General features: G+C 37.1%; 1 protein-coding gene across 1 annotated transcript in view; it reads right to left on the bottom strand.

Moving 5' to 3' along the window:
• Positions 1-3,354: 3,354 nt before the first annotated feature.
• The window catches only part of LOC144971832 (uncharacterized), a 15,473-nt gene continuing 6,878 nt past the window's right edge, over positions 3,355-11,949 (bottom strand). Inside the window, exon 3 of the mRNA XM_078912908.1 lies at positions 3,355-4,338. Within this exon, the coding sequence (XP_078769034.1) occupies positions 4,085-4,338 (254 nt within the window). The 3' untranslated portion in view covers positions 3,355-4,084. The remainder of the gene's footprint in view (positions 4,339-11,949) is intronic.

Genomic DNA, 11,949 nt, shown 5'->3' with positions numbered 1-11,949 from the left:
GAAATACACTCCAATGCTACATTATACATTTAAAATTACAAATATAATAATAATAATACATAACAGAGAGATGATTTACAAGGGGAAAAAAAGATCATCTCCCAAACTATGCATTTGACTGTTTCCCTCCCAGCCAGGACTCCGGCCAGGGCCAGGAAAAAAACAAACAAGTAATCTCACTCCAAGACAAAGACAGAAAGAATGTTGGAAAACGGATATAAGGGGATAGAAGACGCAGTATGTACCTCCCTGCCCACTATGGGAGGTCATGTTTTTGTTTTTGTTTTTTAGGGTTTTACGGCGCTTGCAACACATTTAGGTTATATCAGCGCCAGTAAAAGGAAGAAAATGGATAGTAAAAAGTTCTAGAATTACAATTAAAGCACCCAAGAAAAGGTAAGACAAAGGGGAACTGGGAACAAATAGGGATCAGATGTAGATTCCAAGAGCATACCACCAATGTACTTAGTTTGAGATTACCTATAAGTCTCATCCGGACACAAGCACAAAATCCAACAGAGAGGAATACACTCAAATGGTTACATTATACACTAAAAATAACAAATTAATATAATAATACATAACAGAGAGATGATTTACAAGGAAAAAAATATCATCTCTCAAAACAATAACTATGCATTTGACTTTCCCTCCCAGCCAAGACTCCAACCTGGGCCAGAACAAAACCAAGTAACCTCATTCCAAGACAAAGACAGAAATCATGTTGGACAACAGATATAAGGGTATAGAAGACACAGTATGGACCTCCCTGCCCGCTATGGGAGGTCAGGATCCCCACCCAGACTATGGGAGGTCAGGAACCCCACCCAATAACTATAGTATATTATATAGGGTTTCCTCAAAATGCACGAAACAATAGCAAAATATGTAACATGGTTTCCTCAAAATGCACAGAACTATAGCATAATATCTAATAGAATTTTTTTCAAAATGCACAAAACTATAGCAAAATATCTAATAGGGTTCCTCAAAATGCACAGAACTATAGCAGAATATATAATAGGGTTTCCTCAAAATGCATGGAACTATAGCAAAAACCTAATAGGCTTTCCACAAAATGCATGGAATTATAGCATAATTTATAATAGGGTTTCCTCAAAATTCACAGAACTATAGCAAAATATCTAATAGGCTTTCCACAAAATACATGGACTTATAGCATAATATATAATAGGGTTTCCTTAAAATGCAACCGAACTATAGCAAAATATCTAATAGGATTTACTCACAATGCACGGAATTCTAGGAAAGATATTATGAGTTCTTTTTTTTTCATTTGATGTAAATTGAACAAAAACATGCTGAACTTTAAAATAATATATTTGAGTGATAATGTAAATAGACAACCCGTAATACAATGATAAAATGCCTTCTTAAAATTTGGACAGATAATGTTTTGGCCCATAACTTGCCAAAGCCCTAGATACGGAGAGAAAAGTATAAACTGATGACAGGGGGTACCCACAAACGACCGTAGGGTCATGAAATTTGATTGTACGTATAGTGCCTGCTGAGAGGGTAACTAATGAAATAATACACCGGGAAGGACAATTAACATTCATAAAGTGATCCAAATGAAATTGCAATTAAATTACATACAGTTACATGGTGTTCACTTGTTAAAATCGAGCCTTGTTATTGTTTTATTTTTTTAAACTCTCTCTCTCTCTCTCTCTCTCTCTCTCTCTCTCTCTCTCTCTCTCTCTCTCTCTCTCTCTCTCTCTCTCTATTTATCTATCTATCTATCTATCTATCTATCTATCTATCTCTTTCACCCATTGGCTCTCATAGACAATATGAATGTTTAGACGGGCTGGGAATATAAATGAATTTTTAGAAATGCAAGCAAAAGTAGATTAATAAAATATACTTTGTAACAGTACAGCACATAATGGCACGTGCAAAATGGCATGAATTAACAAAGTAACAATCAATGTAATAAAATTCGGTAACAAATCATCGATTTTAGAGACAGACATCCAACTGTATAGTAAGCTATACAACCGAAATAAAGGGTATTTAAAAAAAGAATGTGGCAAACGGATTATATTTGAACATTTTGAAAATATCAAGTTGAGAAACAAGAGAGCAGGCATCGGTGTTAGATAAATATCTGAACAAGTGTGTATGAAAGGTGCCAAACAAAGCGACACCTTTCATACTCACTTGTTCAAATATTTATCAAAATCATTACCTATGCCTCTTTGTCAGTTCCAGAGTGGAGCGTATTGATTTATATGATTTGATAGCGGACTGGAACAAAGATTTTATCTGTCACTGACACACACAGAGATTTGGCAGTAATTTTTGATTCTTATTATTCAAATTGCATATGGAACCCTTTATTCAAAAGACAGGCCGTACTTTTAGAAAATGTCCAAAGAAGCGCTACAAGATTGCTCACTGAAATAGCAGATATTAGGTCCTTCCAGGAAAGATTAATGGTTGTGGAACTTCCGACTTTAAAAGTATAGAAGAAAACGAGGGGACCTTGTCCAGCCGTATAAACTAGCTTATTGTATAGATAATATTGAGTCTTATTTAAGAATAACGTTCACTCGAGGTGATGATTTTAAAATATTTATTACCAGATGCAATACATCCATTCACCAACATTCATTTATGTCAAGAACAATAGAAATATGGAATAGTCTAGAATACAAAAAATGAGGGAACTATAAATGCTTTTAAAAATGCCATAGATAGGGAACTGAACTCATTGAAATAGGATTTTGATTGTTTAACTCACTCAATCCTAGAGATTTTTGGTTCATTTCAAAATTGAATTAAAAGTGAGCATGTACATAGATAGTTTTATTCAACTATCTTCTTCTTCTTCTTCTAGGTTCCATGCCTGGTCCAGGCTTCGGATACTGCATGAATTATCTCTCTCCATTCCTCCCTGTCTCTTGCCTTTTCAAACAGCTCTTGGATTGTTAGGCTGGTGAAGCCTATTCAACTATCAATAACATGCAAAAACTAAAAACATTTGATTTGATACTACGCCTATTATTTGTCTCATAAAAATGTGATAAATAAGCATGGGGTAAAAGTAATCCGGGTAAACTACGGATATAGTCGGTGTTAGGGTTGAGTGAGTTAATACGTTTATGTGTCATCATGATCGATGAAATCTTTTCTTGTCTTTTTTTTTTTTAATTAAGATTTTTCTCCATTTCTAATCATATAATTTCTTGCATCTCTTTCTCATTCAACATTATGTTTTCGATTCATATTTGTTCACATGTCGATTTAATGTATCTTTACATGGTTTTTAAAGGCAAATTGGTCTATTTTACCTTTAACCCTTAATTGTTATATTATACATGTTAGTTTTATTTTTGTTTTTAGGGTTTGCGCCTCTAGTGACACTTGTAAGTCATGTCAGCGCCAGTAAAAAGGAAGATGATTGGGGAAAAGTTGTATCTAGATGTTGAAGCACGAAAGGAAAAAGTCAAAGACTTTTTTTTTGTTCTGTATTTTATTTAATGTCGCGTATACATTCCATTTTCCTTTTTGGAACACCCTTATTTCATATTAAAATAACTTATCTCGGAAGATGATACCCAACAAATACATTTTAAAGCGAAAACCAAAGAAATGGGTCTTAACACCCTGTGATGCCTACCTTTCTACTCCCAATGTCCCACTCCCTTTTTCAATATAGTAGAAAAGTTTTCAACAGAGGGTTTATTTTAAAAATGACAAACGTTCTTTTTTTTAAAAAAATAATCATTTAATTATACAGGTATGAGGTATTTTGAAACACTCTGGCATTCTAAATTTAATATTTAGACAAAAGATGAAACCAAAAAAACAAAAACAATAAAAATAATAAATAAATATCGGTAAAACGAAGTTAAGAGGCTAATATCGCACTTTATTTAATTAAAACATTATTGTTGAATCTTTAAATCTTTAACTCATCTTAATCAAAGGTTTCTTTTGAGAATATTCAATTAATCTATCAATGTAAGAAGGAAAAGTCTTATGTCAAAGTAACCAAAAATAACATGCTCTCTCTGTGTACGACTGTTGAATGAACAATGTATGTCAAACTTTCTCAATTGTAAATAACAGAATAAAGCAACTTTAATAACGGTTTATCATTGAGAGGCATGGAGCTGACAAGATTCATTTCCCGGAAATAGGCGGTAATCTCTTTTTCTTGTGAGCGGAATTCTGTGATAAGGCTCATGATCTTGGCAAAGAAAAACATGGGGCTGTCCATTCTCTTGCTGAGCAAGTGGATTAGAAGAGTGACAAGCTGATCGTAGATGACGGGGAGATCTAATGAGCTGTCTGAGCTGATACGATCTGGATTGAGTATAATAATAATATAGGCCAAATGGCGTTATAAATATTTGGGTAGAAAAACAAACAAAAATAACAATAAACTTGAGCGTGAAAATTTCAGCTTTGATATAGCGCAATATCCGCTTAATGTGCTAAAAAACTCTTTACAAAGGGTCCCTGACCGAAAGCAACACATAACATGTAGAACGAGACATGCCGCCACAAGACTATACATAGCAGCGCGATAAGATAAACAACAAGAACAACAAAAGAACTAAAGACAAAATAATTAAATTTTCGGTTGACATAATAATCCATCTTTCCCACAAGACAGTTTTACTTAAGAGTGGATTGTAAATTTAAAGAGGGTCATTTTAGATTATGTCAAGCGACAAAACTTGTGCGATTACCAGAAGACCGTTAAAAATAGATTTTTACTCTTTGGAGTACAATATTTCTAAAACTACAAAGAGGAGAGATTTTGTCGCTCATAAGGTTATATATGCACATTTCTTCTATTTATATTTCAAATTTCATTGGATTATGATAAGTACTTTTCCCGTATTCTCACAAAACATCAACCCAATTTGCATTTCAATGAGTGAAAATATGGAGACGGCCATTTTGCTGCCCCACCGCGCGATACGAAAATGATGTGAGCGAGGCAAGGCTGCCAGATGGCCAGACTTTAACCTGACCAAATTCGACTTCATAAGTGGCTAAATAGAAAATCATATGGCTTTCACTATATAGACTAGTCAACTTAAAATTAACTAAATTTTAACAAACAGAAAATTGAATAGACTAGGATAATGTCACTGAGACAAAAATAGATGAATAAAATTGAATAAAAGAAACAAAATTATATATTTGGCCACACACGTAGCCATCTGGCAACCTTCGCGATGATTGATGACACAAATCCTCACGCGCTTTTTTAAAATTAAGGTATTGTGTTTCATTGTTATGTCATAGAGATAGTAGATTAACACATTCTCTCTCTCTCTCTCTCTCTCTCTCTCTCTCTCTCTCTCTCTCTCTCTCTCTCTCTCTCTCTCTCTCTCTCTCTCTTCTCTCTCTCTCTCTTCTTTTCTCTCTCTCTCTCTCTCTCTCTCTCTCTCTCTCTCTCTCTCTCAAATAAACTAGAAATAACATAAGCCATGGTCTCACGGTACTGATTGATAATAATTTAGTAGGCATTTTTTGTGTCATTTGTATGGGTTGTAGACACAAAATTACACTTCGGAAAAGTTCCAAATGATCAATATTATCAGTGGCGTAGGGCCTTAAAGGCTATTAAGGCTAAGCCACAGGTCGTCATTGTCTTGAAAGTATGTAAGAATTTAACAATAAAAAGTAACACTTTTAATTTTCTGTTTCACAAACAATGAAATTCATTGTTGACCTGGTGTTAAAAAACCCTTACAGAGCCTCAAAACTTGAACCAATCACACCGCTTTGAATTTACTACAGCTCGAGTTGTACTCGTGCCACTGACCAATCAGTACAGCGTGTGGCTTTAAAGGTTGAGAAAGCTTTCAGCCATATTCCCACGGTACAACCAGGCGATGCATTGACTGTGCTATGACTGTGGGCATCAAGAGGCATCTTGACGTTGGACTGAGTCATTGTGGCTGTCTTACTCGCAGCCACACACAATGACCTAATTGTTCCGTTAATGACAATCGTGTTGTACCTGTTACCCATCCCTCTTTGAGGCGTGTCAGGCATGTGATATTCATTCCTGGTGATATTGAATTCCCCATTGTCCCTTTTAACTTGAGTGTGTTAATCGGATGTGTGCAGTGTTTGTTTTTAAAATTTTAATTAATTGCTATTAAGTGTGATGAATCACGTTGATTACCTGTTGGCTATCAATACCAGTTCTTTGAATAGGGAAAATAAACTTTTGATTAAACGTCTCGGTCCAAATCAACCAAACGATTTTGTACTCACTATTAAAGACGGGAAACAGAATCGGTCGTTTAATTTGATAAAGATTGGTATAGTCGTTTTCCTTGGCTATCGGTGAGAATAGAAAATAAGAGTTTATTTTCTTTTAATTGTATTTTGTTTGGCGATAACAGCAATACAGAATTGTCTTGGACAAGAAGTGGATTTACCTGTTTGAAAAAATTTAACACAGAGAGCATTGAACCATCAGAACTTACATTTAAATATCACCACTAGATTGAAAACCGTTGGTACTCTTCACATAGGTGCACAGATTGACAGTGGCTATCGCTTATCCTTAGCCAGGCATGATGAACAAGTTACAAAGAACATACAAATTTTGGTAAAATAATTGAGTGCATCATATTCTCTCTCTCTCTCTCTCTCTCTCTCTCTCTCTCTCTCTCTATATATATATATATATATATATATATATATATATATAATATATATATATATATGTGTGTGTGTGTGTGTGTGTGTGTGTGTGTGTGTGTGTGCGACAACCAATCTCAAATCCAGCCCCATGCTCCTAAATGACCAGGCTACGCCGCTGAATATTATGTATATTTTATAACAAAATTAAAGTTGACCCTAGCCATACAACTCTAAAACGATACAAGTCAGAACTCTTCTGATGTCTTCATCATATATTTTCTGATAATTTTGCCATAAAATTGCCAAGTTTTGATATCCACGTATTAAACGAGATACAGTCATAAACCAGAATAAAACGCAGAAAAAGCGTCCCATATTTTCCGTATTTTTTCTCTTTGTGAGTCATCCAAATAAATGACACCTTTTCAAAATTTAAAAAGATTTTTACTCAGTGGAGATAGGGCTTTGATTTAAGAGTCGTATTTCCTACAAAAATAGAAATCAAAAATGTTCATAATCATTGCTAAATGACGGTGATCCCGGTATTGTTGGTAATGGGGATGAAGCGGCGATGTTCATGATAGGATGATGATGATGATGATGATGATGATGATGATGATGATGATGATGATGATCATCATCATCATCATCATCATCATCATCATCATCATCATCATCATCATCATCATCATCATCATCATCATCATTGTAAAGAAATGCCTTCTAGGTAACAAAGGGAGATAGTTGTCCTACCCACCAAGGTCTCGGGTAGAATCAAACCCGTATAATTAAATGATTTATGAGTGTAGGATGGGTGTTGGAATAGGGACTCCCTTGTTTTCGCCGTGGGTGGTGTAGACTATGAAGGCAATGAAAGAACGGAGGGTTATCATGTTCCTTCAGTGTTAAAACACCCTCATCAATCTTATGCATCAACCGAGATACCGTTAGATACCCTGTCCTATGTTTCGGCTTGGGCCGATGTTCAACTGGCAGTCTGCGATTTGAGGTCGAAGAAGGAAGACCTGTACAGCCTGTGTGTTGGCTGGAATTCTGTTTGGCTATGTTGAAGCCACAGTGAAAAGGGCCCAAAGTGGCCAGTATTTTATGTCGCACCCGAATATGGGCTCTCAGGCGATATGTGTTGGGCTGTGTGTTGGCCAGCATTGTGTTTTAGGCTGTATTGTAGCCGAAGTGGGCCTAATATGGCCAGTATTTTGTATATCGTACCCGGTTATGGGCTCTAAGCGATATTGTGTTTTTGTAATTTGTGCTCGGTGAGAATATATAAAATTTATAATATTGTTTTGATGTGCTGAGTAATCATCAAGTGATTAAGTGATTAATATCGTAAAATTATTTCACTTATCTTAAAGTTTAAAATAATATACAGTTTTATTGTTTTAGTGAATAATTAATTCATTGAGTTTAATTGTGTTGAAATTGAGAACGTGACCTCAGTTAAATGAATTATTTTTAAGTAAATAATAATTGATCACTTACGCTATCATTGTGTCTATGTTAATTTCATTTTTACTAATATATCTATATCTATCTTCTAATATAGTGAAGAGCTGACGGGGCTAGGACATAGCGCCGGTAAATGCGTTTGCATCTTTGAACTTTGTAATTTTGACGGGGCTAGGACATAGCGCCCGGCAAATGTGTTTTGAACCCTTTTGAACAATATAATTTTTGAGAAATATGAACAATATAACTTGTGACAGCACCCGATACCTGTTTTGAGAAATATGAACAAAATACAATGTAACGTTTGTAAAGATGAGGAAGTAACACTCGACCTATGTGTTTTATTTTGGAACAATTTTGGATTTGAACAGGCTGGAACACCGCACCCTGTGTGAACAATTTTGCTGATTAATTTTATTCTCCTTTCGGAATATGAACAGTTTATTTTGACCCTATATGTAATTAATAATTTCATTATTAGTGGGAATTAATGGAACGGTTGGAACCTGGGTGAAGTATAGTTTCTTCTGGTTAAAACTTACATGAATTTTATATTGCATTACTATATTTTACTTGTATGTATTTTTGATTTTTCCTGTCAATATATGCAATGTTATTCTGTTGTGCTCAATAACTATGAGCTGTTCCCCTTTCTTTTACTTTAAATAAATAATAATGGCTCTCTTGTCAGATACGGTGTTCTGTTGGTGATTGTAACGTCCACGTCTACCTCTCCACACTTTAAGGTCATAAGCGGCCTTCGCATCCATTGCGAGTTGCGAACGCACCTTGTGACATGAATTGGCGCTGCGAGCAGGGTTTCTTATTGTGTGGTTTGGTGGTCTGACGTTTTACATCAACAGACACCTTCGTTTCTGAGAAGTCAATGCCTCTTATTGTTGTGGGGATTTAGAGTCGCTTCCTGTACTGATGCATATCAGGGGGTTGGGCTGTCAGATCTAATTTCAGGCGCTACTTCTCATCATTTAACGACTATGTACTGTCTGTAATGTAAAGCTATAGTTTGGGTTAGTGAAATGATATCACGTAATTGTTCAGGCGTAACAAGGTTACACTGATGTTGTAGGGTACGCGCTACTTATTGTTTTGTTCATAAAGCGAGTGAACCACGAACTATGAAAGGCCAGTGTGATGGGCCTTAATACTTTAATTTGATTAAAGTCTAGATAATGTTGTTTTGGTATAATGTAGTGGTCATCGCTTGATGTTTTAACTTTTTGAACTGACGAAGCGTCAGCTGCTATTACTGATTTCGCTATTGTTTGTTTGACAATAGGTATATTGGGTAGATTTTTATCTGTATTTAGCTGATCCTTCTCTTTTTATATTATTCAATCTATCGATTTTTTAAAAGTACGTTGCGATAAATATTTTGTCATTATGGATGTGGAACGGTTGTTAAAATGTGGGGAAAAGTTGGGTTTACATGGCGACGAACTGAGAGTGTGGGTGGAAGAAAAGTTGGAACGGGACAGAGAGGAAAAGGAGAGAGATAGGTTTGAGAAAGAGAAAGAGCGTGATGCAGTCGCAGAACAAACGAAACAACAAGCTCTTCTTGTTGAAAGGCAGCTGGAACTAGAGCGCCTAAAAATTGAAAATTCAGTGGTCCCGGTTCGAACCCCTTCCTCCACTGACAGTGAACCCTCGACTGGCAGTTGTGGAGCTAAAAGTCCTCGCCTGCCATATTTTGATGAATCGAAAGATCAGATAGATAGCTATCTACTCAGGTTTGAAAGATATGCAACCGTAAATCGATGGAGAGAAGAGGATTGGGCGATTCATTTGTCGGCGTTGCTTAGAGGCAATGCGTTGGACGTGTACACTCGCTTGGACGAGGTAGACGCTACCCAGTATGATAATGTAAAGTGCGCGTTATTGAAACGCTACAATTTAACGGAAGACGGCTTCTTAGAGCGTTTCCGTAAAAGTAGACCAGAAATAGGAGAAAGGATGGGTCAGTTTCGAACCCGTATATCCACATATCTGGAAAAGTGGATAACTATGTCCGGCAAGGATAGAACAAAGCCTGAGGACATCTTGGACTTGATTGTTAAAGAACAGCTCGTAAATGTTTGTAACAAGGAGCTGGTGGTTTTCCTGAAGGAAAGAAAACCAAATACATCTATGGAAGTAGTCGACACTGTAGAGAAATATGTCGAAGCGCACGGGACTGCCGGCGCTTTCTCAAGAACTGTGTCATATCAGAATGACAAGGTTCCAAGCAAACAGCAAGATGGTCACAAACCTGTCATGAAACCAACTACTTCAGTAATTAGATGCCACAACTGTTTTAAAGTTGGACATTTGAAGAGGGATTGTAAGAACAGACCACAAATCTCTGCAATACAAAGAGACACGAAATGTGGATACTGTGGTCGTAGGTACCACTCCACTGAGCAGTGCTGGGAAAGAGAAAGGATGGAGAATACTGATAAGAAGACTTTTGGAGTAGCGGCTATGAATACTCCAGAACCGCTGCCGTGTTGTAACAATGCACAACATCATGTTGCTAACAATGGTATCATGAACAACACTAACTCTCAACGTCAAGCGCCGAGGGAAAATAAAGAATTTTGACAATTAATTACGGTGTCCGCAGCATGTTCGGGACACGCGATAGAGACGACAGGTATGCCGGTCGCTATTGGTTGGATAAATGGACAAAGAGTTAAAGTGTTGAGAGACAGCGGCAGTAGTTGTGTTGTGATTAGAAAAGGCCTTGTGAGTAGAGAAAAGAAAGAACAAGAAAAGAGAGTGAAGGTCAGTCTAGCTGATGGGAAGATTGTGAGTGCCCCACTAACTGAAGCGTGGCTTGATTGTCCATATTACAAGGGAAGAGTGACGGCTCTAGAAATGGCCTCACCTTTGTATGACGTCATTTTGGGAAATATACCAGGAGTCAAATGCCCAGGAACGCCAATAAAATATGACGATCACTCTGATTCAGTCCACGAGAATCTCATGAGAAATGATTGTGAGCACTCAGCTCAAGCAGCACAGACGAGGGCACAAAAAGAGAAGAGAATGAAACCATTGATCACTGCCCCCTCAGTGGAAACAGGTGTTAGTAAGGCTGTTTTGAAAGAAAAACAGACCAAAGACGAGACATTGAAATGTGCGAGAGAGGCAGCAGTTACGAAAGAAGTGGAAAAGACTGGTGCCAATAATAAAAGTTGGTTTGAATATGATAGAGGGGTTCTAGTACGATATTTTCAATCACCAAAGATTGAGCACGGTGACGTGATTAGACAAGTCATGGTCCCAAAAGATTTGCGAGAGACAGTGATGCGTTTAGCTCATGAGTCCATACTCTCTGGACATCTCGCTGCCAAGAAAACGACTGAGCGCATTCTCAGCAATTTCTACTGGCCCAACATTTGGGATGACGTCACCCGCTTCTGTCGATCGTGTGACCAATGTCAAAGGTCAACGGCAAAAGGAATGACCCCAAAAGTGCCTCTGACTGAAGTTCCGCTGATAGACGAACCATTCAGTCGAGTAGCGGTAGATTTGGTAGGACCAATTATTCCTGCATCAAATAGAGGGAATCGCTACATGCTTACTGTGGTAGATTACTGCACACGGTACCCGGAAGCCGTAGCCTTGAAACACATAGAAACCGCGACAGTTGCGGAAGGCCTCGTCGACATTTTCAGTAGGACGGGATACCAAAAGAGATATTAAGTGACAGAGGTACACAGTTCACCTCAGATTTGATGAAAGAAGTCTGTAGACTACTGTCTGTGAAACAACTTACCACAAGTCCATATCACCCTCAGTGTAATGGGCTGGTGGAGAAGTTTAATGGCA

This window comes from Berghia stephanieae, chromosome 4 (genome assembly GCF_034508935.2).
Source record: "Berghia stephanieae isolate SIO BIC M18660-M18661 chromosome 4, UCSD_Bste_1.3, whole genome shotgun sequence".
In the NCBI taxonomy this organism is placed as follows: Eukaryota; Metazoa; Mollusca; class Gastropoda; order Nudibranchia; family Aeolidiidae; genus Berghia; species Berghia stephanieae.
The sequence above is the reverse complement of the archived record's forward strand: the minus strand, read 5'-3'. Positions and strand labels throughout refer to the sequence as shown.